The sequence below is a fragment of the Engystomops pustulosus genome, chromosome 11, assembly GCF_040894005.1.
Source record: "Engystomops pustulosus chromosome 11, aEngPut4.maternal, whole genome shotgun sequence".
Taxonomy (NCBI): Eukaryota; Metazoa; Chordata; class Amphibia; order Anura; family Leptodactylidae; genus Engystomops; species Engystomops pustulosus.
Window position 1 is genome coordinate 84,813,084 of NC_092421.1, and position 26,866 is coordinate 84,839,949.

General features: G+C 47.5%; 3 protein-coding genes across 15 annotated transcripts in view; 2 read left to right on the plus strand and 1 right to left on the minus strand.

Moving 5' to 3' along the window:
• Positions 1-716, plus strand: part of DHX32 (DEAH-box helicase 32 (putative)) — a 44,515-nt gene extending 43,799 nt beyond the window's left edge. For all 6 annotated transcript variants that reach the window (XM_072130824.1, XM_072130821.1, XM_072130822.1 and 3 more), the window contains one exon: positions 145-716. In XM_072130824.1, coding sequence (XP_071986925.1) covers positions 145-319 — 175 coding nt within the window. In that variant the 3' untranslated portion in view covers positions 320-716. The remainder of the gene's footprint in view (positions 1-144) is intronic.
• On the minus strand, positions 361-19,905 carry BCCIP (BRCA2 and CDKN1A interacting protein). Of its 3 annotated transcripts, XM_072130827.1 has the most exons (7): positions 19,651-19,905; positions 17,605-17,679; positions 6,225-6,305; positions 4,919-5,011; positions 4,494-4,681; positions 2,860-3,025; positions 361-718 (listed from the first exon to the last, which is right to left on the minus strand). In XM_072130827.1, exons 1-7 carry the CDS (start codon positions 19,879-19,881, stop codon positions 548-550), a joined length of 1,005 nt encoding a protein of 334 aa, XP_071986928.1. In that variant the 5' UTR covers positions 19,882-19,905; the 3' UTR covers positions 361-547. The 3 variants fall into 3 exon arrangements, 2 of the variants coding, with proteins under 2 accessions (XP_071986928.1, XP_071986927.1); XR_011850778.1 differs by lacking the exons at positions 361-718; positions 2,860-3,025; positions 4,494-4,681; positions 4,919-5,011; positions 6,225-6,305 and adding exons at positions 7,410-7,780; positions 8,688-9,900; positions 10,169-10,325; positions 11,448-11,589 and having other exon boundaries at positions 19,651-19,881; XM_072130826.1 differs by lacking the exons at positions 361-718; positions 2,860-3,025; positions 4,494-4,681; positions 4,919-5,011; positions 6,225-6,305 and adding exons at positions 7,408-9,900; positions 10,169-10,325; positions 11,448-11,589 and having other exon boundaries at positions 19,651-19,881.
• The window catches only part of UROS (uroporphyrinogen III synthase), a 33,853-nt gene continuing 26,885 nt past the window's right edge, over positions 19,899-26,866 (plus strand). Inside the window, exons 1-2 of one of the 6 annotated variants that reach the window (XM_072130834.1) lie at positions 19,899-20,021; positions 24,994-25,072. In XM_072130834.1, coding sequence (XP_071986935.1) covers positions 25,010-25,072 — 63 coding nt within the window. In that variant the 5' untranslated portion in view covers positions 19,899-20,021; positions 24,994-25,009. Of the gene's footprint in view, positions 20,133-21,021; positions 21,932-24,993; positions 25,073-26,866 lie in introns of those variants that run through there. The other 5 variants (XM_072130832.1, XM_072130833.1, XM_072130830.1 and 2 more) reach the window with 5 other exon arrangements.

A 26,866-nucleotide genomic window follows, 5' to 3' on the forward strand; every position in this document is an offset into this window, starting at 1 on the left:
CATGGTGTAGCCCCTGTATATTGCAGCCTTTCACGGTCTGCATTTATATAGCAGCAATTGACATCTCTCTCCGCCCCCCTCATTGATGTGAGGATGAAAGCCCTGACCTCAGCAAGGGTTAATAAGATTTTGTCTTTTGTGTAGGTTCATGCAGTTGGTGCCCCAATATTACTTCAGCAACCTGCCCCCTAGTGAGAGCAAAGAGCTACTACAGAAAGCACTGGACGCCTCGGCTCCCCCTGCCCCCCAGGACGACGACTGTGAGGACGATGTAGAGACTGAGGATGAAGAGCAAGAGCAGAGATGTAGCGTACAATGACCCCCAACGCCGCGGAAAGGAGGCGTCACACAGGTGCAATATGAGATGTAAAGACACTGACGAGTTTAATGGACTGTGGACCTGATGGCAGATCGTCGCACGGCTGCAGAACGTCACTTTTTGTATATTTTTTGTCTCGGTGAAATAGTAATAAAATATAAATTTTGTTTCTATGATGTGGGGGGAGCAGTGACCTCCGTGTGTTATGGTATATGCAGGCGATATTGTTTACACTGACAGGTGTTCCTTGAACTGTTCCATGATGGAGGGCATGGAGCCCGCCGGGACCAGCATCACCGTCCTCAGGGGCTTCATGGGCACGTCGTCAAAGGACCAGCGGCCGCCCAACTGCGTGTCACTCTCCTCCTGCACCGAGTAGTTGAATTTCAGGATTGCTTTCTGTAAAAAGGGAGAAACGGTGAGAGCTTTCACGTGTCAAAAAGTTATTCTCAGTTACCTTAAAGGAAAACTCCAGTCACAGCCGATTCATTGGATTATACCTTGTGCAGACCTGGAGGGAGGAGCAGGACTCAGGGAATCCAATGAGAAGGAGTCCTGCTCCTCCCCCCAGGTCCTGCGCCCTGTATTATTCAATGTATTAGCTGTGACTGGAGGACTGGTCTAGTAGCGGCTGAAGTGAACCGGTCTGAGCTGTAATACCACACACAACCTGTGCACATCTGTGGCGCTGTTTTTGGATTCAAATAATATACATATTTTTCTGGGGACATAGCGGCTCAATGATGCAGGTCGTTAATATATACAGTTTTAATTAAAGGTAATTGAGTGTTTGATAGACGTACGAGGGGGAAGGGGGGGGGGGGGTACCACCCTTTCCATTCATTTGTTTCCTGTATGTGCAATACTACTTGTCCCCTGTAGAGGCGCTGCATTCAGTGACCGCCGGCACCACGGACATAGCGGCTCAATGATGCAGGTCGTTAATATATACAGTTTTAATTAAAGGTAATTGAGTGTTTGATAGACGTACGAGGGTCTCCTGTGGTACATGGGAGGAGCTGCAGGAGAACAGATTAATTAGGTGGGATTTAAGGAAAAAGCAGCTGCTACTGGAGTACCAGATTTAAAGGGATTGTCCACTTTAAGACCAATTCAGCAAATCAATATTGTTTGTATAACGAGAAGTTCTACAATTTCCCAATATAATTTTAATACATTTTTTAATGGTTTTCTAGATCTCTACTTGCTGTCACGCAACAGGAAGCTTTATTGTTAACGCCGGTTCCTGGTCATGTGATGTCACACAGGTGCACGGCTCGTTATATCCCTGGTCATGTGATGTCACACAGGTGCACGGCTCGTTATATCCCTGGTCATGTGATGTCACACAGGTGCACGGCTCGTTATATCCCTGGTCATGTGATGTCACACAGGTGCACGGCTCGTTATATCCCCGGTCATGTGATGTCACACAGGCGCACGGCTCGTTATATCCCCGGTCATGTGATGTCACACAGGCGCACGGCTCGTTATATATCCCTGGTCATGTGATGTCACACAGGCGCACGGCTCGTTATATCCCTGGTCATGTGATGTCACACAGGCGCACGGCTCGTTATATCCCCGGTCATGTGATGTCACACAGGCGCACGGCTCGTTATATATCCCTGGTCATGTGATGTCACACAGGTGCACGGCTCGTTATATCCCTGGTCATGTGATGTCACACAGGCGCACGGCTCGTTATATCCCCGGTCATGTGATGTCACACAGGTGCACGGCACGTTATAACCCTGGTCATGTGATGTCACACAGGCGCACGGCTCGTTATATCCCCGGTCATGTGATGTCACACATGTGCACGGCTCGTTATATCCCCGGTCATGTGATGTCACACAGGTGCACGGCTCGTTATATCCCTGGTCATGTGATGTTACACAAGTGCACGGCTCGTTATATTCCTGGTCATGTGATGTTACACAGGTGCATGGCTCATTATATCACAGAGTAATCAGAGCCGTGCTCCTGTGTGATATTACATGACCAGGGACCTGTTCTATACAGGAAGTAACAATGAAACTCCCTATAGAATGACAGCAAGCAGAGATCTAGAAAACCGGATACAGAGTATAGTGGAAAAATGTTATAACTTTTCATTACACAAACAATAACATTTTATTCTCTGGAATGTGCTGAATGTGTACAAACACGAAGTGTATTGATCCATATTTCGGCTCCATACACTACAGAACGCTGCCCCCCCCCCATGCGCATGTAATATTAGGGGTGATGGAAGGGAAGAGGAGCTGCTGCTCCGTATAAAAGAGTCCAGAAAGCAATCAGGAACTTCTCCCTTATTAACAAGGTACAAAGGAGACAAATGCGATCTCCGCTTCCACCAAACTTTTCCAGATCCCAGAATGGCAAAACTGTCCTGCGTGTAATCGGCCCAGGGGCCTGAGACAGCAACAAGTCGCAACTCTTAGTGATAAGATGACTGTGATACTGGTGACCACCCATCTTTCCCAGGAGCAGAACATCCTATGTATTCGTGCACATGAAGGGACAATGTCATTTACCTCATAGAAAAATTCCTCTTCCGCGTTTGCGAACATCATCTGGTCGTTCCCTTGCGTTCCAGCTTTGGATTTCTTGGCGGCCTCTGTGAAGGTTTTGCTTATAACGAGATAGTAATAACATTTCCCGCAGGGCTTGTTGGTTCGCTGCGCCTCGGCCAGCTCCTTCCTGTTTCGGGAGGTCAAGTGGGAACAATTAGGACGCGCGACTCCGTGACCGCGGCAGAAGAGCAGAAATATTTCACCGTGATGATGATGATACAGGGCGACCGACACCCTGCACCTTCCCCATAAACGTCACCCGACGCCTGTCACTGGGCCCAGTCCATTAGGAGGGAGGCGACTGCTCCCAGGAAAGCAAATGGACTTCTGTGCAATCAGCTCAGCAAACACTCGAGCCTCCGCTGCACAAACACCGGGATCAGCAAGTGTCTATTCCGCATTAACTTCATATCAGTCCGTGGCCCTGGGAGGTCACAATCTATTCCCTCCAATCTCATCCTCACCAAGCTGAGTTACACGGCTCTCAGATACAGTGTAGGAGGAAACGGGAGAACCCTGGGAATCCACACAAACCCAATGCAGATATTCCCCACGATTGGATTATAGGACTCCCGAGCCACCAGGCGCCCCAACTGCTGGGAAACTACAACTCCCATCAGCTTTCCCATCTGTCTAGTATCCCCCAGCAGTATCAATGCATCTACAAACCCCCAGTATATCCAGCGCAGGATAAACAACTACAACTCCCAGCAGGTTTGCGCGCTGCAGCGGTCATTGGATCAGATTGTCTGCCACCACTAGGTGGAGCTCACTGTGTACTGCATTATCATTGAGTTGCATGTATAATCAGTATGCAGGAAGCATAGACAAAAAAATATTCCTACATCCATGCAGGTCATTTAGGGGAAAAAAAAAAAAAAAAAGCAAATTTCGTTAATCCACAAAACACACATAGTGATCTCCTGCCACCCCGGGGTGACCCCACTGCTGCTGGGCTGCAATTAGCGAGATTGATATCCTCTTAAAAACGGAGGTCTCCATCGCTCCTGATTAGATAATTGCACAGAGAGCGATGTCCGATATCCATTTCCCTGCCGTCTTAAAGGGCCACGGACCCAAACTCCTCTTACATGGTGTGGAAGCGAGTGAAATTCTGACTCCGTTTGTTCCTGTAGCGAAGTGAATGACCCCCGCACATCTGTGCCCGATAACCGTCAGATTACCAAATTGCGCCGCGTAATCTAGAGTGTGCCGGATTGTCACACATATGTCAAAAAACTTAATAAATGAATGCATAAAAATAAAATTCTATAATATAACGTGACATCTGCTACATCTTTTTAAAGTTACAAAACATTCAATGTTGTACGGAAAGTAAATAAAGTAATTTCCTCGTATAACCCGGAACCCGTCGCTGCTTGTCCCGGCTGCATCCAAAACACACAGGTAGGCGATTAGATTGTGAGCCCCAAGGGGACAGGGACTGATGTGTGCAGCGCTGCGGTATCTGTGTGCGCTATAGAAATACAGAATTATTATATTATTATCGTTGTGGCTGCGATTTGAACCTAATGAGGGGAAAAAAACGGATCCAACCAAAAAGTAAGAGTTGAGAGAAGAGAAACGCGACTTACTGCAGCTGCTGGTACATGGGCAGAGCGATCTGTGCGGGGACGTTAATGAATCGCTCGCTCAGGAGGAGGCCGACCGCCTTACTGGTGTCATTCAGTATCTTATCCAACTGCTCCACCACGCTCTGGTCACACGTCTTCTCACAATGGCTCAAGATCAGTTCTTTGATCTGCTCTGCGCACGGGGTGCCCTGCAATAAGATGATGATTTTTAAATGGAGCTGCAATACCAGACACGGCCATGCACAGGAGTGGCGCTGTGATGTAAAAGATCCTGGTTTCTTATCTCACTACACTCCTTTCAGGTCACAGATGCTTTACAAACTAATCATAGGATTAGTTCATAATCTTCATACCCACCACCACCCTCACCTGTAGATCTCACAGCTACAGCAACACCACACACAAGCCACGTAGTAGATACTCACCTTCCTCTCAGTTAAGTTCAAAAGACTAATAAAGCCAAAAACGTGGTCGTCCTCTTCATCGTCATCATCATCCACCTCCGCACCTTCTGCTTGCTAAAAAAATAAAACAACTCATTTATCCCGGTTCATGTATATAAGTAGTGAATGTTGTGGGTGGATTAGAGTGCAAGGACAGGAAATACAACTAGCTGGTAAATACATGAGAGGGCAGCACAGGGGTCACAGCCAGACCTGTAACCCCAACATCCGGACGTCCCCCACACCAAGAGGAAGGAGGATTTCATTGTAATAGACAGTAAGAGCAGAGACACTATGGACGTCACTGCCTGGAGGTTGTGTTGGTTGATACAATGTCCAAACTCAAGACAGACCGTGAACATCCTTAGAATGATCTTTTCATATCTGGGCCCGTAACCAAGACAACGAGACGTCCCCTACACTTACAGGAAAGACGCATCGCCAATGTAATAGACGGGATTCTTTACAGTAAGAGCAGAGACACAAGATCAGGACAGACCTGGGCGCTATTCTGTCGGGGTAAGAGTTAGAAAGGTGGAATCTCATGTTTTGGGGGGAATTTTGTTTTCTTCTAGAGCAGCTCTGTAGGATGATTGGTTGGAATGGATCATCATCATCATCATCTATTCTGTAAATACTTTGGGGGTTATTCCCATTAAGGGGCCGACCTCCTGCATTGTAGGGATCTTGGTTCCAGGACCGGAGGATGGTCCCAGGCCCAATGTTCTCAGGGGAGGAGACCGAGCCGTTAGGCTCTTACCTTTTATTTTACCCTCCATTGTAAGGACACGTCAGACGGATCCTCAAAGTCTTTATAATGGAGGGTTACAATGTATCCCACTGTATATCCATATACAACATCCTGCTCCCTTCACACTAAAGCAGTAAAGAGTGATCATCAGTCAGTGATTGGCTGCTGCTACGGGGGTATCCCCTCACATGGACAGTGACATCAGAGAGCGTATGATCATCGGAGGCTGGGGATGGATGCAACACTTCGCATCTGTCCCCCATCGGCTATTATGGCCTCTGCTGAGTGTATCCAATGCTCAAGAGGAGGGAGCGGCATGGAAAAACGTTGTTTGCTGTGTAGAAGGATGAACGTGTCTGTCGGTACATACAGTATCTATAGATACGCGCAGCATATACCGCGTCATGTATACAGAAGATGTGAATGTTGGACAGAAGTATCAAATATAATCAACTATCACTTTGGCTTAGAGGTGCACTGAAGTTAAAATAGAATAAAATGTAAAAAAACAAAAAAATAAAAAAAAACACTTGTTACCTTTATGACGCTTCCAATGTGATTCTGCTGAATCAGGAGATCCGCCAGCTCCGTGTTATTGACATGGGCCTTGAGGAACAGCTACGGGAAGGATCGGAGAGAATGCGACAGGTTATTCAAGGGGAAGATTAAATGTTCTACTAAACTTCTCTGCTTCTAGACATTTTTACTTCCGTTCTGTGTTGATCCTCTGTAATTCTTTTTTTGAAAAGTTTGAATAATTGGACAAGTGTGTCCACATAGCGGCAACAGTGATTGGCCTATCCCTGGTCATGTGATGTCACACAGATGCACAGCTCGTTATATCCCTGGTCATGCGATGTCACACAGGTGCACTGCTCGTTATATCCCTGGTCATGCGATGTCACATAGGTGCACGGCTAGTTATATCCCTGGTCATGTGATGTCACACAGGTGCACGGCTCGTTATATCCCTGGTCATGCGATGTCACACAGGTGCACAGCTCGTTATATCCCTGGTCATGCGATGTCACACAGGTGCACAGCTCGTTATATCCCTGGTCATGCGATGTCACACAGGTGCACGGCTCGTTATATCCCTGGTCATGTGATGTCACACAGGTGCACGGCTCATTATATCCCTGGTCATGTGATGTCACACAGGTGCACGACTCGTTATATCCCTGGTCATGTGATGTCACACAGGTGCACAGCTCGTTATATCCCTGGTCATGTGATGTCACACAGGTGCACGGCTCGTTATATCCCTGGTCATGTGATGTCACACAGGTGCACGGCTCATTATATCCCTGGTCATGTGATGTCACACAGGTGCACGGCTCGTTATATATCCCTGGTCATGTGATGTCACACAGGTGCACGGCTCGGATTACTCTGTACGAGCCGTGCACCTGTGTGACATCACATGACCAGGGACCAATGTTTATCCACAGGAAGTAACCAATGAAGCTTCCTATAGAATGACAGCAAGCAGAGGATCTAGAAAACCAGGCCGAATTGATACTGAAAGTAAATTGCAAAACTGTATAAATTTTCAATACACAAACCATATCAATTATTTGCTGTGAGTGGACAATCCCTTTTAATATGGTACAAAATGCTAGAAAGAATTATAAATATATTAGAGAATAATAATCAGACAGATATTTTAAAGATTTATTTAAAAATAAAAAACAGGAACAACGTTATAAATAAAATATATTTTTACAAAATACTCCCCTCCCCCCCTCCCCCAACCAAAACCAAAGGTAAAGGTAGACACTACATAACCCCAATCCATCGCTCACATCCACATCTACCTGCGTAGGGATTTGTGTCATCTAAACCTAAAATTAAAATAAGAGACGTCTATAACAGAACAGGGCCCGGGAGGGAGTGGCAGATTTCGGGAATGTTCACACATGGCAGATTTGTTAAAGAAAACTGTGATAAAGCAAAATGATTTATCAATTTACAATTTAGTGGAAATTCCTTCAAGGGGTTGTCTAGTTGATAATAACTATTCAAAAAGAGCTTTCTAAGGGGGCGGGGCCAACCCGCCTCTCTCAGCCACTCACTGGTCCGGGGTGACCCGCCTCTCTCAGCCAGTCACTGGTCGGAGGGCAGGGGTGACCCGCCTCTCTCAGCCAGTCACTGGTCCGGGTCAGGGGTGACCCGCCTCTCTCAGCCAGTCACTGGTCCGGGTCAGGGGTGACCCGCCTCTCTCAGCCAGTCACTGGTCGGAGGGCAGGGGTGACCCGCCTCTCTCAGCCAGTCACTGGTCCGGGTCAGGGGTGACCCGCCTCTCTCAGCCAGTCACTGGTCCGGGTCAGGGGTGACCCGCCTCTCTCAGCCAGTCACTGGTCCGGGTCAGGGGTGACCCGCCTCTCTCAGCCAGTCACTGGTCCGGGTCAGGGGTGACCCGCCTCTCTCAGCCAGTCACTGGTCCGGGTCAGGGGTGACCCGCCTCTCTCAGCCAGTCACTGGTCCGGGTCAGGGGTGACCCGCCTCTCTCAGCCAGTCACTGGTCCGGGTCAGGGGTGACCCGCCTCTCTCAGCCAGTCACTGGTCCGGGTCAGGGGTGACCCGCCTCTCTCAGCCAGTCACTGGTCGGAGGGCAGGGGTGACCCGCCTCTCTCAGCCAGTCACTGGTCCGGGTCAGGGGTGACCCGCCTCTCTCAGCCAGTCACTGGTCCGGGTCAGGGGTGACCCGCCTCTCTCAGCCAGTCACTGGTCCGGGTCAGGGGTGACCCGCCTCTCTCAGCCAGTCACTGGTCCGGGTCAGGGGTGACCCGCCTCTCTCAGCCAGTCACTGGTCCGGGTCAGGGGTGACCCGCCTCTCTCAGCCAGTCACTGGTCCGGGTCAGGGGTGACCCGCCTCTCTCAGCCAGTCACTGGTCCGGGTCAGGGGTGACCCGCCTCTCTCAGCCAGTCACTGGTCCGGGGCAGGGGGCCACCCGCCTCTCTCAGCCAGTCACTGGTCCGGGGCAGGGGGTGACCCGCCTCTCTCAGCCAGTCACTGGTCGGGGGGCAGGGGGCGACCCGCCTCTCTCAGCCAGTCACTGGTCGGGGGGCAGGGGGCGACCCGCCTCTCTCAGCCAGTCACTGGTCGGGGGGCAGGGGGCGACCCGCCTCTCTCAGCCAGTCACTGGTCGGGGGGCAGGGGGCGACCCGCCTCTCTCAGCCAGTCACTGGTCGGGGGGCAGGGGGCGACCCGCCTCTCTCAGCCAGTCACTGGTCGGGGGGCAGGGGGCGACCCGCCTCTCTCAGCCAGTCACTGGTCGGGGGGCAGGGGGCGACCCGCCTCTCTCAGCCAGTCACTGGTCGGGGGGCAGGGGGCGACCCGCCTCTCTCAGCCAGTCACTGGTCGGGGGGCAGGGGGCGACCCGCCTCTCTCAGCCAGTCACTGGTCGGGGGGCAGGGGGCGACCCGCCTCTCTCAGCCAGTCACTGGTCGGGGGGCAGGGGGCGACCCGCCTCTCTCAGCCAGTCACTGGTCGGGGGGCAGGGGGCGACCCGCCTCTCTCAGCCAGTCACTGGTCGGGGGGCAGGGGGCGACCCGCCTCTCTCAGCCAGTCACTGGTCCGGGGTGACACGCCTCTCTCAGCCAGTCACTGGCCGGGGGGCAGGGGGCGACCCGCCTCTCTCAGCCAGTGGGGGAAGAACCCTTGTAATTATAAATTTATACCAAACCCCTTTACATGAACCTGAATGCAAAGTAGTGATGAGATAAAACCAGGGATGGAGCAGTAACGGGGATGTTTTAGGACCGATCGGAATGGGAGCTGCCGGCTCGTTCAGTGCACACCACCCTGAGGCTAGACACCAAGGCGTCCACCGCCGGGGGGGTGTAGGGCGGCAGAAAAAACTCCACAGAGTTGAGAGCAAACGCCATAAAGTCTGCGCGCCGGTTAAGTGGCAGGCGACGCACTTGAGTTGCCACGACGCGGCCAAAGTTGTGGAGGCTATCCTCAGCGGCTTTAGTCTGCAGGAGGGTGAGGATCCCTGCATCCACCTGCTCCGAGATATAGGCCCTGCTGCGGACCACCCGCCTCTTCCTCATCTTGGGGGGTGGCGGAGGTAAGATCACCACGGAATTCTTCTTTCCTTTCCGTTTCGATCCCTTTGCTGCTGGTGCCGAAGACTTTTTGGCAGGTCCTTTCGCTTTCTTTTTCTCTACTGCCTGGAGCAGCTCGGGCTCGGCGTCAAGGTTAGCCCTAAAATGAAAAGGAGCCAAAACTAGTAGGGATTTATTCAGTATTAGGCAAGGTGTACAATTGAAGGGGTTGTCTCATGGTGGAAGATCCAAAGGTGCACTGATGAGTCGGCAGCAGAGTGGTGGCCGCACCCTGTGACCCTCTTATGGATCCTCTTCCAAGGTTTCCAGGCGCACGGACATAGGGGAGCCGGGTATTATTAAGACGTGGCCGCTTTCCTCTCCATGTTTTTATGTAATCCTGGACAACCCCTCTAGGTGACACTTACTGCAGGATCTCCCCGCTGGTTGTCAGGAACATCATCTCCTTCCTGTAGACGTACGGCTTGCGCTTGGACAGAGAGAACGCGCTGCTCTGCTGCTCCACAGCCAGTTCTTGTATGAACTTGTTCAGCACGAGGCGCCATTTGTTCTTCATGTCACTCTCTGCAAACAATAGAAAGTAATAATAATATATAAATATACACATCTGTTATATAGTCATTTATGTTATGGTATTTGGCCCCCGTGTAGTTGTGATACTGAGGACTTCTTATAAGGATCTGTGGGTTCCTGATACATGGAGCCACAACAAGACCACTACAGAGGATGGAGCTGATAACTGCGAGGAGACTTTGCCCATTGTATAGTGGCAGACCTGTAGCACTGCAGCTCTGCTACCACTCAGGGCACAGAGCCGCAGTACCCCTGCACCACCACTACGCGGAGGTGGAGCCTCTCTCTTCTGGATCAATCCCTTTAATAGGTTCTGGTCCAGAGGCAGCAGAACAGTTTGAGGTTAGATCCAGGTGTCATTCCACCACCCATCTGACAGTCATGACCCAAAATCATCAGTATCAAAAAAAAAAAAAAAAATCTTGCTAAACGCTTAAACCAGAATCTGTCACCAGGTTTTACTCCATAAACTACCAGCCCCCTAAGGAAAAGTGTGAAATGTTCTCTATAAATTCCCTGCTATATGTGAAATCTCCCCCATTTACCTACAAAAAAAATTAAAATTTGTATCCAAAGTCAGGCAAATATGACTCTTCTCGCCTCATTTTTAGCAGAGTCAAGTTTAGTGGCTGCAGAGGTAGCGACACCCTATTTTCTCTTCTCCCGTGCCTAGAAACTGGCTTTTTGTTTCATATTAAACAATCTCATCCTCCAGATCACATCAGGCTTGTAGTTCTGCGATCCCAGCAGCTAAAGACACAGTTGGAAAGGAGAGCTGCAGATTAAGATCCACTTTTTAACTGCCTTCATGTCCAGTCCTGTAGCTCACAGAACCACAAACCCAAAGATGTGATTCTTATTTTTAATATGACACAAGGAGCTCGTTTGTAAGTGCTATGGAACCAAAGATAGAGTGACACTGCTCCTGCAACCACGAAACTTGACTCATCTCATGTAAAAATGAGGCAAGACGAGTCATATTTACCAGACTTTGAAATCTCGACCAAATAAAAGAGGGCATTCTGGAAAGGACATTTCATCCCCTACCTGAGGAGACTAGTAGTTTTGTGGGGTAAAACCTTGGGAGGGGGGAGGGGGGGGGGGGGCCCTTACCAATAATCTCCTGCTGCTTCTCCGGGAGACCGTCCCAGTTTGGGCGCAGACTTCGGCAGACTGTATTCCAGGCTTCATCCTTGAGCTGGCGGTCATTGTACCCGCTGTCTGACGTATCCCATAGTACAGGATGGGCTTCCACCTGCGTAAGAGAAAAAAAAAAACAACAAAAATATTCATTAATAGAACAAAAGGACAATACAAAACTATTCACAATCAACTCGTGTGTGAACAGGGGTTTAGACATCGCAGGTACTTACCACATGTAGTCACACAGGTGACGTGTACAGAAAGCTTCCAGCGCAGATCCAAACATGGAAAACCGCCTCCTCCATCATGGGAAGTCGCATGACTACATGTGGTTGTACTTGGGGTTAGCGTGGACGACATTTTTTGGTTTCAGAATCGAAAAAAAAGTTCATTTAAAACCCTAAAAACATTGGCAAAAGTTCTGCAAAATTTACATACGATTTATGGAGATGAAATGACCCCATTCTGTGAATTGTTTTGTGCTGCACCAGTTCTCTAGAATGCACTACCCTGGAAGAGGCTTTGATGAAACCCAATATTTTGTGTCCCAGTTTGCAGGATTGCCCTAACAATCAGTATGGTGTCCAAACTATACAAAGTGACATGAAGTGGCCCCAGCGCCGGGGACTAAACATTAACCCTTGCTTAAGGGGGTTTGCACAGTAATACGCACACATCTGGCTCTAGGTCCTCTGCAGCACAAAACCTAAACCAACGTACGCGATAAATATGGGTTTGGCTACAGATTTGACACAGGATAAGTAAAAGTTTGTGTTTTTTTCCAGGTTTTTTTTTTTTGATTGTTACATTTTATTTTTTTATTTAACACCTTCAGGACACATTTTTTAAATTGTAGCAGGCAAAACATAAAAAGGTCTAACTTTTTTTGATTATACATCTCACATGGGCATATGAGGGCTTGTTTTTTGCAGTAAGATTTGCATTTTCCAACGGGTTAACCGTTAGGGTAAAAATAGGATCAGGATTCAAAATGTATTAACCATTTCCTGCAGTGGAACAGAATCAAACAGTTTGTTGCCGTCTGCTGCCCACCCTACAGTATAATAGAGACGATAACATTATCCTATAGGTCTGTTTTATTATGGAGACACAAAACATGTACAGATTTTCTAATGTTTTTCTACTTTAGCAGATAAAAACTCCTTTGTAAGGATTATTCGGGCGTAAAGTGTATTCCCGTAAAGAAACGTGTGATTGGTAATACAGGCGGTCCCCTACTTAAGAACACTCGACTTACATACGACCCCTAGTTACACACGGACCTCTGGATATGGTAATTTCTTGTACTTTAGTCCTAGGCTACAATAATCAGCTGTAACAGTTATCACAGGCGTCTGTAATGAAGATTTATTGCTATTCCTGGTTCTTATGACAACCCAACATTTTTAAAATCCAATTGTCACAAAAAAGTTCTGGCTGGGATTACAATGATAAAATATACAGTTCCGACTTACATACAAATTCAACTTAAGAACAAACCTCCAGACCCTATCTTGTATGTAACCCGGGGACTGCCTGTATAGGGAATATCTGACCTTTTGATCAATTTTTTTTTTTTTTTTTTTTTTAGGAGGTAGGAAGCGCTAAAACTCCAATTTTTAATTTTCTTTTAATTTTTTTTTTTTTTTTTAAAATAATGTTTTATTTGCTTGGCCAAGGTCGCTATGGACACGACGGTACCAAACTTTTTTTTTTTTTTACACTGTCCCACTAGGGGGACTTACCTTGATCCCCAATACAATACATTGTGAGACTTCTGTACTGCAATGCATTGTATCCATCAGTTTACCCATTATTCCACCGTACATGGCAGACAAGAGGTCTTCGTCAGACCTCTGGCTGCCATGGCAACCCCCCTGGCACTGTGCGATCGCTGAGTTGAGTTAGTGACAGGAAACCGTCATCCCTCTGTCTCTCTCCTGCTGCGATCGTGCTTAATCGCGGCACTTAAGGGGTTAAATTGTCTAGCAAGGAGAGATCTCCCTGCTGGGCGGACGCAGCGGGTCCCAGGCTGTATGTCTGCCCGTCTACTGCTGCAGATTGCGCTGGCACACCAGCACCACTGACCGCACCAGCCTGATCCGAAGGAAGAACTAGATCAACCTAATGCAGCAAAGGTCTGCTAGCTAGGACGAGCTATTTCGTCCTCTGTCGCTAACCAGTTAATGAATGGTATGTTTGATATAGGCAACACCCCTCCCCCTTCCCTCTACAGCCCCAAAAGTTACATCACCGCCTATTAACATCCCCAATTATAACGCATCCCAATAAAATGCAAGCACCATATAAACATCCAGGCTAAATTTGAGACTTTTGGCCGGGCAAACCGAATATTTTCCACATCACTGGGTGATCGGAGCAGAAGTTGTCGTGGCTCAATACAGGAGACACCGAATCTGCCCATTAGAGATGTTCCCCACAAACAAAGTATAGAAGAATCTATTCCATAACTAACCCCCCTCCCCCCTCTCTCATCTCCATAGACTTCTGTGAAGTAGTAAAGTTGCATTAGGTAAAGTGTTTGAACCGACGGTAAAACCAGACCACGTGCATTCCACATGGACAATCCCTTTAAGCCTCACATTAAAGCGGACAAAAAACAATACACAACACAAGAGTGAAAATCTGAAAAACAAATTTAATCCACAATTTCTTTTTTATTGACTTTGTTTTTAACAATCACTTTTACCAGCACAAAAAAAAATAAAAATCCCTTTCTATATCCCTTCCTCCCATCAAAGCAAAAACGTACTTACCCCAGAGGAGTCTTCATTGGATCCCGAACAGACGGCACAGAGGAATAAGTAGTGGCCCCTTGTACCTCACCAGCGGCCACTGACGACTCTCCCCAACCCTCTATTTCCGTTAGGAGAGTTGTTGCCTAGTGAAAGGGAGGTGAAGGTCACATGGAGCCCGAAATTGGTGGTCACCTCTTGGTGGGAAACAACAGGGGCTCCTATGTCAGTGGCTGGAGGATAATTTCTTAGTCGGCTGTGACAGGAGGCTTCTAGAGCACAACCCAAACGATCCAGGTTTTCATCATTGATTTTACCAGAACCTCTGGCTCCATGTTCAGCTTTCTGAGGATCCGAGTCTCTTCTGGAAGGGGGATCAGAGGGCGACCCTAATGCCCCCATATATGTGACCTGTGACGATAGCCAGGCTCGTTCTTGACTGAGGCGAGTCACTGCTCCTCTGGCGCATCCCAAATTTTCAGTGAACCCCAGCGGTGGTGGAACATTGATAACACAGCGCCAGCATGTGAGCTGCCACGTACCAGCGCTCCTCTGTGCCACGGGAAGCCGACCAAAGCACACACCTATACCTAGCTGTCCTACAGGGGCGTAGACAAAATTATTTATACACAAGAGACTTCATTGCCGAAAACAGACAAGCGACAGTGAGCCATTGTTATTCCAAAATGTAAACTACACAAATCTCCTCTTACTCATTAAAGACCAACTCTTAGCAGCGGGAAAGCCCATCCTTATTGGGGTGCAACAACACACTCTTTCTCACCGCTATTCCGCAAAGACTGAGTTACCACCTGAAAAAAAAAATTAATTAAAAAAAAAAAATCACAATACAAAACTACCAAATATAATTTTTGAACACCAAAAATAATAGATTATATATCCTATTTTTCACACTATGAGACACCAAATGAAAATGCTATGTGGGTCACATACACACACAACACACTCAGCACTGCTACCACCATACTCACAGCTCAGCTCATACCCAGTCCCAGCCTCAACTTCTTCTCTGGCGCAATCCCTGGAGGCATGAAAAGGGATTAAGGACCTTGTAGTGAAGCAGGAAGCATGTGATCGGTCACATGCTTCTGACATCACTCTGGGTCCTGTAGTAACACTACAAGGAGAGGGAGAGGTGCAGAAGGCTCCACTCTCTCACAGATTTGGTGAAATGCTTTGTCAGTGCTTCACCCGATCAACCAGGACAGAGGTCAGGAGGGTCTGGCGGTGCCGGATCCGCCTTACCAAATTTTCTCTTGCTAAAAAGTGTGTCCAAAAAAATTACAGCAATTACAAATAGTAAAATAATTACCTGCACGATGAGTTATGAGACCTCCACGTCCATCTCCTGATATACTGTACACTCATCATCCACTCCCATTGTGCTGCTTCCAACGTATGAAGATTCTAAATATTTAGGTGGTGGCTCTTCATTTTTCCCTCTCACATGATCAGTCAATCCAGAGAAACCTCCGTAACGACTTGTGGATTCAGGGGTTCAGAGTTTCTCAAATCCCAAGATTTCCGCAAGTAATCCACAAAATAATTGTCACAATGTGGATTTAGAAACGGTCTGCAGCGCAGGGAATGTGATCTTGTAGAGTTGCTTGCACTGGATTGTATTCGGCTGCACATTATACAGCTAATCCCCAAAGTGTGAACCCACCCTGAGAGCGTTTAGACTTATTAGATCTCCCCTTTGTTATTTGTTGGGGGTAGGACATTCTTACAGCGCGATCCTTTGATAAGTCTGTCCTTGCAGCTCTAAACAACCCACGTCCTTTCTTTGATTGCTCAGGAGCAGGAAGTTTAGAAATCATCTTTGTGCAAAGTGACTGAGGAGCCTGCAGTGCTCATAGACCGCATAGTGGCTGTGCATGGTACTGCAGTTCAGTCCATGTCACTTATACCGTGATCCACGATGGATATGTAACCAATCACCCCTGAGGAAGTCTCCAGCTGGAGACGTAACGTAATGTATACTAGGGTTTTGCCTCTTATCTTATTCCCCCTTGATTTTGATTTTTTAATTTTGGTGTACTTTATAGGCATCAACTTGTATGGTTGTCACTTCTATGGCAGCTTGACAGATACAGATGCACTTTCTACCTGTTTATCTCTTTGGGGTGGTCTGGGTATATTTAACCCATTCAGGAGGTGTTATGTTTCTGCACCAACCATAGTGCAAATAACAAGGTATGTAATTGTATGTACATTGGTACAATTTTAATTGATTTTATGCTCATGTCTGTGTTCGGTTTTGGATATCAATAAAATTTATTTCATGGTTTTTGTACAATTATGTCAGTGACACTATCCGGTCTTTGTTTGACAATGAATGAGAGGCCATTGCACTGGACAGAAGCGGAGTCCCAACATCTGATGGGCGGAAGTGTTGCATTTCAGACCTTCCCCCCAATCTCACAACAATGAAGTCTGAGCACAAGAGAAGCCCAAAATAAGGCGACGCTTTAGGTTAAGGGACCGGAACGAAATGGACCTCTGTAATATTTAGTGCTTTAAAAAAAATGTGTCAATCTGCAGAATCAGAGAACATAACAGCTGAAGTGAAAGATTTGTGCACAAGCCGAACAAAGAGCAAGAAACAGATCGGGCGAGGAAGAGAAAACGCAGCAATATACATAAAAAGTGTGGATGGAGGTGAATTTAAGAGGCAGAATAATGCACCCTAGAAGATACAAAAGAAATAGAACCAGAAGCAGACAGCGCCATTCCCTGTCTAGTGGCTGAATAAAGTCACTGCAGTTTCTATTCAAATGAATGCAAACTGATCTGCAGTAACCTGGTCAGACCACTACACAGAGAACAGCGCTGTCCGCTTCCTGTTCCATTCTCTGTGCATATAGATAGAGATCACAAATATAAATAACATTTAATGAAAGGTCACGTTAAAGGAAACCTCTGATCAAAATCCATCCTGATAAACCAGGGACGTTACTCATAGATCCAGGCGGTGGTATCGTCTTAGATTTGTTATCCATGTTATCCCCCTTCCTTCTAAAACCAACCTTTATAATTATGCTAATGAGCCAGAAGAGCACTTCCCCCTCCCACTGTAAAGAGATTACATCAGGCAGGGGGAAAGGGAAGTGCTAAGGCAGCAGAGGGAAGAGTAAGCTGTAACAACCTGTGAAATTGCAGCTGGGAGGGTCTCTGGTAACACCCCCACAGCCCTATTAGCTCATCAGCATAATTTTAAAAGTTGATTTTAGAAGGCAGGAGGCCATGGATAACACATATAAGAAGATCCCACAGTCCCGGTGCCTGGATCTAGGAGTAATGTCCCTGGTTTATCAGGATGGTTATTCATAGTAGATGAAAGCTCTTACCTGCTTCAGGAGCTTTTTGATGCCGTCGTGGTCGCTGTCAGACATAGTATGAGCTTCAAAGTCCACGTTCACCTCCTGGGAAAGGATAAAGAAGTCAGTTATAGATATTTTACTGCTGCTATGTAACACTATGTGGGTTTATAAGCTAAAAATACTGATTCCTTGAAGGTTAGGTCACTAATATCTAGCACCCCCCCCCCCCCCCCCACATATCAGCTGATACCCAGCTCCGTACTCTGGAGGTTCCATCTTTGTGTATCTATATACAGATTGGGGGTCCCCCCGTTAAAGTCTGATGAGGAGGCCACGTCCCTTCTATGAGGCCGCGTTCACATGTGGTGTTGCGCATGAGTTTTGAAACTTACCCCTGAGGAGGACGTCCTTGGGGCGACGATACGCGTGGGGAGCCGTTCACCTCGCATCCCACCCCATTCCCATTGCTCTTCCTACTTTACAGGATTTTTCTCTACAATCCATGACATGCCGCAAGACCTCAACTTTGACCTCACAGGATTGTAGATCAGAACTTTATATTAAGATAATTATTCTTACACAAACAAGGGGGCATTGACAGTTATTTCTTTTGTAGCACTTGCACTTTATAGGTTTATTGGTCATCCCTGCTGCATGTTCTTGGGGCTAGGATATCGCCCATCATCTGTAATGTGTTGCTAGAGCATCATATGCGATACATGCCATATCTGGATCCTATTTCCTCATGGGTAGAGGTGTTTAGCCAGTACTTGTTGTCTGGATAAGAGGTCAGCGGTGGATGACCCAGACCGGGATCTACACTTTGGTTATTCTATGTACATTATTGTTTTATATGGTTTTAGATGTCTTTGTCTGGCATTTTTGTTTGTTCTTTGACTTTAATAAAATTTTTTTGGTGTACATTTTGAGTATCTATGTATTGGCCGTTTTTGTGCATCGCTTTTGCCTTTTTCTCCTGCTTATTCATGTTGCACAAGGCTCTCTGACATTATATTTTGTTGTGCTAACCAGTCCTTTAAATTGAGTTTTGAAATGCAACACAGCAACAGAGAGATTTGCCCAATGACGTCGCCGTAAACACTTGCATTTACAAAACGCAACCGTTAACACAATGTTAACAGACATGTTCAGGCAAATCTCCTCTGCAGCTGTTGTATGTCGTATTCAAGAAAGATGCGTTAATGCCACATGCGAACGCGGCCTAAGCGTTATCTGAATAAGTGCGATGCCGAGGGGAACGGAGGACACCAGGGGAAGGAAAGCGGCTAATTTAATATGTAAATTCTTAATGGGGGGACTTTGTTTATAGTACAGGCAGTCAACGTACAAGATGGGGTCCGGAGGTTTGTTCTTAAGTCGAATTTGTGTGTAAGTCGAAACTGTATATTTTATAATATTTTATTTTATAAATTTTTTTGCCCCAGTGACAATTGGAGTTTAAACATTTTTTGCTGTAATGGGACCAAGGATTATCAGTAAAGCTTCATTACAGACACCTTACAGCTGATCATTGCAGCCTGGGACTATAGTAACATCCAGAGAGGTCACAGGGGGCAGAGGGGTCCGTCTTTAATTAGGAGTCATCTGTAAGTCAGGTGTCCTTAAGTAAATCATTATGGGGGGGGTTGTTCTGTCTATGTGCAAATTAAATACTGAGGACTTTTTATTAAAGTTAATTCAGGGGAAAACACCGTAAACAACAACTCAGGGGACGGTTCTGTATACACTAATTCATCCAGAAACACTACTTTTGGAGGTACATCACACACATTATATAGGTGTTATTTAAGGTAGTAGAGCAGTTTAGCGCTCCCTAGTGGTGGCAGAAGGCGCTCATAATCACCACATCATACAGATCATAGTCTAATCACAGCAGCCAATCAGCTCACTGCTTTCATTCTAAATCCTGCCTCTCAACCATGCTAGGAGAGATCTGATTGGTTGCCTTCAGCAGCCGCAGTCTGCTCCTTGGTCTGGATAGATTCCCCCGCATACACTGCTGGGGGTTGTAGTACTACCGCCGCCACGTGACCCCCCGCGCGCCCCCCTCACCTCATTCACTTCCTCGTCCTCCTCGGATTCGTCGTCCTCGATGTCGTCAGAGTCTTCCTCGTCGTCGTCCCCTTCCATCTCTTCCTCCATGTCGTCCTCCTCGTCGTCGTCCTGCCGCCTGTGCTCGGCCGGGGCTCTCCTCTTCGCGCTGGACGCCATTGCTGCTGCTGGATCAGGTCCGGCGTGCGCCTCACAGCGGAAGTAAACAGGATCCGCTCCGGACTGTACCATGTACAAGGGGAGGGGGGTGCACGGCGTCTCGCGTCATCTTATCTGATGCAGTGAGGGGCCGCTTGTGGTGTGTGAGCGCACAGAAGGCTGATGTGAGGAGAGGGGGTTCTCCGGGTCTATACAGCTGCCTGTGCTATCGGGTATAACGGGAAATGTTATGTTGTATGATGTGGACCCCCCTATTTTATGTACATATGGACGGGCTCACAGGCGCCGTGCGGGAGAGGAGGCCTGACAGTGAGTAGCGGCCTGTAAGTACAACGCTTGGCGTTTTGCGCGTTTTCTCCGTTTTCCGGGGGCGTTTTTGTAGTTTTTCCCTCTTTCAATGTTTCAGTGACGTTTTTACAAATTTTCTCCGCATCTCCAGGATTCCCACACATCGCACCCGGATTCATTGCGTTTTGCCCTCGTTCACATTGTCTCTTGGTTTGTTATCCCCACTTGAACCCCAGCTCTTTCGGATTTTACCCATTTGTGGGTGTAAACAGCATTTGCTATAAACTTGCCCCGTTATCTTACACCTTTGGGGTTTTTTACCCCGTTTCTGCCCCCGGCCTCACAAGAGTTTATCCAGCGTTCACACCACGTAGCGTTTACATTGTGTTTCCAAATGAAATGCAACCGGAGAGGTTTGACAAATTAAGTTGCTGTTAACATTTACAAAATGCAATGTGTAAACTGCATGGACTTATTTACGAGAAGCAGCTTCTAGCGCTGTAGTTACGCCTCTGGTTAACTGCGCATTGACAAAACGCGTGCGCTAACATCATGTAAACAAACATGTTTACAGTAATGTCATTCGGCAAATCAATTCCCCTCAGCTGTTGTAATGTGTTTCAAAACGCAATGTAAACACCGCACAGTCTCGGGGTGCTGTCACACTTTGCTCTTTGAGTTTAGGGCGCTGTCCCACGTTGCGTTCGCAAACGCAGACGCAGACCAAACCGCGCCCACTGGGGCGGTCCGCGGTCCGATCACATCGGTGTTTTTCTATGGAAACGCCAGCGCGGCTCGTTCCCGATCGCAGGCGTTTCCATAGAAAAACACCGATGCGATCGGACCGCCCCAGTGGGCGCGGTTTGGTCTGCGTCTGCGTTTGCGAACGCAACGTGGGACAGCGCCCTCAGGGTGCGGTCACACATTGTTCTTGCACAGGGGGCGTGCCTCAGCCCAAACTCATTAGCATGTCCAGCGAACCACATTGCAATTCGTTACCGATCGCATGCCTAAGACATGGCCACCATTGTGCTAGCGCTGTGCTTGTAAACACAGCGCCGCGTGTGACCTCAGCCTTAGAAATCGATCGGTAACCAGACCCTGGCGTCGTGTATTCTCTAAATGTATGACGCACGTGTGAATAAATGTAGAAACGCACATGTGATCAGCGGTGACACGCCTATGTGCGCTCTGTTCCCGTTTCTAAACCGTGAAAGCGCTACGTGTGGCAGGGTCCATAGGGGTTTACCTTGAAACGTGGGCAGAGTGTGACGGTGCAGAGTGTGACGGTGCAGAGTGTGACGGTGCAGAGTGTGACGGTGCAGAGTGTGACGGTGCAGAGTGTGACGGTGCAGAGTATGACGGTGCAGACTTTTATTCTGCACAAGATTCATATGTGTTTGCTGCTGGATGGTAAATCTGTCATAGTTTAAGACTTTCTAGTTGTACTTTGCATCTCCTATTAGTTGGTGTATTTTACTCCAAAAAACTGGGACAAATTTCTGTTGAATCAGCATTATTTTTGGCGCACAGACTTTTTTTTTGGTGTGAGGCCACGCCCCATTCGTGGAATTAGCCATAGGAATCCCAGAAAACTCTCTGAAACCCATCATAAATTTGGTGCAGACCATTTTTTTTAGTTATAATTACTACAGAATTCTGCCAGATTATTACATCTCCCCACATTGCATCCCGTCCAGTGTCCTGTTTCACAGAATGGCCATAGGGAAAGGGGTGTGACACAATATAATTTACACAAAGAAAAGACAATAATGAATGGACCACAATGGACTTAAAAATGCGTGTATACAGAGTGACAGCCTGTAAGTAGGAGGTAGGTGGGCAGTCAATTAGAGAGTGAAATCACTCAAAAATGATAAATAAATGCATAGCAGCAATGAATCAATGAAGGGGACCCAATAGGGACAGCAACACATCAGAGACTGGAAATACCAATGAGCAGGGCTAAACGCAATGGACCCCGACAAGTGTTGCGCTATCGCTTCATCAAGGGGGGGGGGAGGCTGCCGGACAGGGTGGTGCAGGGGTCAGGCTGCAGGACAGGGTGGTGCAGGGGTCAGGCTGCAGGACAGGGTGGTGCAGGGGTCAGGCTGCAGGACAGGGTGGTGCAGGGGTCAGGCTGCAGGACAGGGGGAGTCTGCAGGGGGTGGCTGCCGGACAGGGGGTGGCTGAAGGACACAGGAAGGGTGCAGGACACGGGGAGGACAGGAGGCCACAGTATGAGGAGGCTGGAGGACAGAGACCGTACCATGTAAGGAGGGGTTGGGGGTAGGAGTACATATAGTGTTATGTATAAGTTTGGGGGAGATAAATAAAAGTGGAAAACCAAAATTAAGGCTGGATTCACATGACCGTTGCCCGCCGTACCATAGCACGGCGGGCACACGGCAGCGTGCGGGGAGAGCGCTGCTCACCCCCGCCCCTCTCCATAGGGATACATGGCGCACAGTGCCGTAACATGGGAAAAGATAGGACATGTCCTATTTTTTCACGTGGTATGGAGCGTTACGGTGCCACATGTGTGCTGCACTGTACCGCTCCCGTAGGGCGCCGCGCGCCCATTGCCGTCTATGGGGGACTTATATCAGCCGTATATACATTCCCCTTGCGGCAGTGTGCATGCAGCCTAAAGGGAGGATGAAATTAAAGAGGGGTTTTATATATATTGCATTAGAGGGTATTATATGGGTCCATTGGGGGGTTGGCCACAGTAAGGGGCGTTATAATATGGGGGGGCCCATTAAGGTCCATATAACACTATGCTTGTGGGTGAGGCAATGGGTGTGGTTTAGAAAAAAGTGGGAGGGTCTTCCCATTTTCTTTCGCCCACAAGTTGGGAGGTATGAATAAGGGTGCGGTCACACGATTGCGCTTTGACTCCATTTAGAAACAGAATCAAAGCGTCTGGGCGAGTGCCACGGCTGATCGCATATGCATTTCTATAGGAACAAATACATTCGGTAACTGGCCCCCAATGTCTTGAATTTAGACAATACAAGACTCTGGGTGCTCGTTGCTGATTGAATGCGTTTGCGTAGAAATGTATATGCGATCGGCCGTGGCTCGTCCCCGTGAGCTTTGATTCCATTTCAAAACTGAGTCAAAGAGCAATCGTGTGAAGCGCGAAATCCCTGAAACGCGTAGGTCATTCCTCTGTACACTACGCTAGCGCGTGTTTTTTGGTTCTTTTCTTAATAAGCATTCATTAAAGAAAAGTGATTTTACTTTCTACGTCCACGTTTGCGAATCTGTGCTGTAATTGATGACCAAAGACAGGGTGAGCTGGACTGTGGTTTATTTAACTAGGAGAAGTGTTAGGATCACTTTAATTGGACAATAAACTGAATGAGTGTGGATGCAGTCCTTAAAGGGAACCTGTTACCAGGCACCTCATTTTCACTAAAGACAGTTTGTAAAAGCCCCTCACACCTGCAGTGCACATCGCACATTGTGTGTTATAACTTACTCTTGCATCCTGACAAAATCCTGGGGTAGTCCCAGGGGTTGGGCTTTGGTTTGGATGCATTTCAAAAACAATATGTGACCTGTCTGTACTGCAGGCTGCCTCCATCTTTGTGCTCATGTACAGCTCCTCCCTCCCCCACTGATGTCAGCTCACCACGCTGTGACCTCTGAGAAGGAGGAGGAGCTATACAGGAGCTCATAGGTGGGGGCTAAGATCTGAGGAGCCCAACCCCTGTGACTACCCCAGGATTTTGTCAGGGTACAAGGTAAGTTATAACACACACAATAATATATTGCTTAGAAATGCTTAGAAAAGGCAGAGAGGCAGATGTGCACTGCAGGTGTGATGGGCTTCTGTAACCTGTCTTTAGTGAAAATTAGGTCGCTGGTGACAGGTTCCCTTAAAATAACTGGCTTTAGCTTGAGATAGTACCTAATAGGGGGATCAGGCCTACTAGCCCCATGCTTTAACAATTTTGTAATGTCCCAACTCCCGAAAATTACATGGAGAGGCTTATTTCTGGGCACTAAAATCCAGGATTGGTGGAGGGTTGCAGTGATTGTTGACTTGGAAGATTCTCCTATGTGCACACAGGATCCTTGGAGCTTGGCCATTGAGGTTATATGGTGGGGTTTCCCAGTTCCTGGTTGTTCCAAACTAATTGAGAATTAGGGAAGCCGCTTTGCTGTTATTCCAGCAGAATCTTTTCCGTATATCCGTCCGGTCTCTGAGCTCTGCTGGATGTTCTCTCCTCCCCATGTATGCAGTATACAGGGTGTGTGTTTTCAAATTATATCCATTCACCTCAAGTCAGAGCATCTTTGTAACATCTTAAAGGGATATTCCTCCCACAAAGACGAGTTATTAAATATACTCAGGATAACAAAATATCACATTCTCTAATTTACAGTTATTAACAAAACTCCTGCATTCACAGATATAATTCCAACCTGTCTCTATCTGTCCTGGTGTTTACAATTTTGGTTGCCCTGGGATTCGACCATAAATCTTCTGCTTTAAGATGATGAAGAGAAATGGAAGGCCCCCAGAGCTGCCAATCCCCAGGCAAAATTTTAGGTTTTCCTTTTAAATAAACTTGCAAAAATGTTGTATTATTCTACTTTGACATTCTCTTTATCTGGGGTGTGGATTGCTGAGGGATATGGGAATGCTTTAAGCACCATAACAAAAAATACTAAAAAATATTCCAGGTCTGAGGACTGGTAGTAGTGATCTCCTATCCATTGCCTGCGGTGTCTTATCAGTGGCCGCCCCTCCTCGGGTTTTCCCTTACTCATCTTGCTGACTGCAGAGCATATACTCGCGGTTTGAAGGTTTTTTTTGAAGATACAAAAAGTTCCATTCGGAGCCGGTGCAGCCCTGAGTCTCTGCTACTCTGTATTTTTCAGGTTTTCATCCAACATCATGAAAATTCTGCTACTGAAGGACCCCAAAAGCGGTGACCTAAGCTCAGATCCTTACGTTCAGGTGAGAGGAATGAGACAGTAAAATGTCTTTTTATACTTTATGTTTTTTGTTTTTTAGTATACTTTTTGTTTATTTTTGCTCGGGGCGTACAACTCGGAAATACAAAAGTAATTGATACTGACATGTACTGTTTGTGCTTTTTGTGTACCCGAAATGAAAGGAAACCTACCATCATAGATCTAACTACTGAGGTAGGTCTGGCGGCAGGTTACTGTAATGTCGTGTAGCCTAATGTTTTTTGTAATAAAACTTTTTGTGCCCCAGAACGAAGCATTAAGCTGATGTATATGCGAATGCTCAGAAGCTCCGGATTCTCGGATTAGGGGGAGGGCTGAAGACTGGGGTAAGAGGGGCGTGGAATAGCTGTAGCTCCCCCTCCACGGTGCGGCTATTCCACGCCCCAGTAGCCTTTAAGAAAATTTGCATATACGTCAGATTAAAGTTTTATTAAGTCTGGGGCACAAAAAGCATTAGACTACATGACATTACAGTAACCTGCCACCAGATTTACCTTAATACGTAGATCCATGATGGTAGGTTTCCTTTAAAGGGGTTTTCCCACAAATTTAAGGTAGGCCCTAGGATGAGACCCCCACAGATCACGAAAGCGAGGGTTGCGATGAGGTCCCACCTACCTCAGTCGGACCCCTCATCCCTCCCGGAAATTAATGGAGCAGACGGCCGCGCATGACTGTTCTGCTCCATACACGCTCTGCAATTTTCATTGGCTCCATTGAGATGTATGGAGCGGAGCGGTCATGTATGGTCAGCCGCCTGCTCCATTACTCTCATGGAGTGAACAGGGGTCAGACTGAGGTACGTGGGACCCCATGGCAACCCTCGTTTTCTTGATCTGTGGGGGTTGCATCGCTGAGACCCCCACGATCAGCAAGTTATGCCCTATCCTGTGGATTGAATTTGTAGGTAAACCCCTTTAAGACGAGAGATCCGGCTACCCCCCCACAAGGATAATGCCATCAGCGGTGTCACATGGTCCTCCTGTACAGACTCATTGGTAAAGAGCATGGACTTCCCTTTCTGTTTTGCTCTTCACCGTAATAGCCCTAGAGAATGGGCCACGATGCCGTAGGACTGACCTGGAGCTGGATAGTTAGCCCCTTACCCAAATTCAGGCAATAATGTGCTGATTGGATGGCACGATGGCTGAGTGGGTAGAACTTCTGCCTTGCAGCGCTGGGGTCCTGGATTTGAATCCCATCCAGGTCAACATCTGCAAAGAGTTTGTATGTTCTCTCCGTGTTTGTGTGGGTTTCCTCCGGGTCCTCTGGGTTTCCTCCCACACTCCAAAACGTGCTGGTAGGTTGATTAGATTGTGAGCCCCATGGCGACAGGGACCAATTTGACATGCTTTGTGCAGCGCTGCGGTATCTGTGTGCACTATATAAATAAAGAATTATTTTTATTATGTGGTTTGTTTAGACACCGGGGCATCGGTTTTGTGTTCTGTAAGCCGTTTAGGTTTGGAGCCTGTGATCAAGAAGGGTGCCTGCTTTGTAAACCTAAGGGGGATCTGGTTTTAGGCTCTGTATATGGATGTGGGTCTGTTTTTAGTCTTTTTAGTCTCTGTAATTGGATGGGGGTCCGGTTTGGGGATCTGTAAACATAAAGGGGTCTGGTTTTAGGCTGTGTAGAAATAGGGGGTGGGATTGGTTTTGGTATCTGGTTTTGGGCTCTGTAAGAGGAAGGTGGTTCTGGTTTGGGGCATGTAAACGGAGGGGGCATCTGGTTTTTTGGGGTCTGTAACTGGACCCAGTCTAATGTGCAATATTTTAA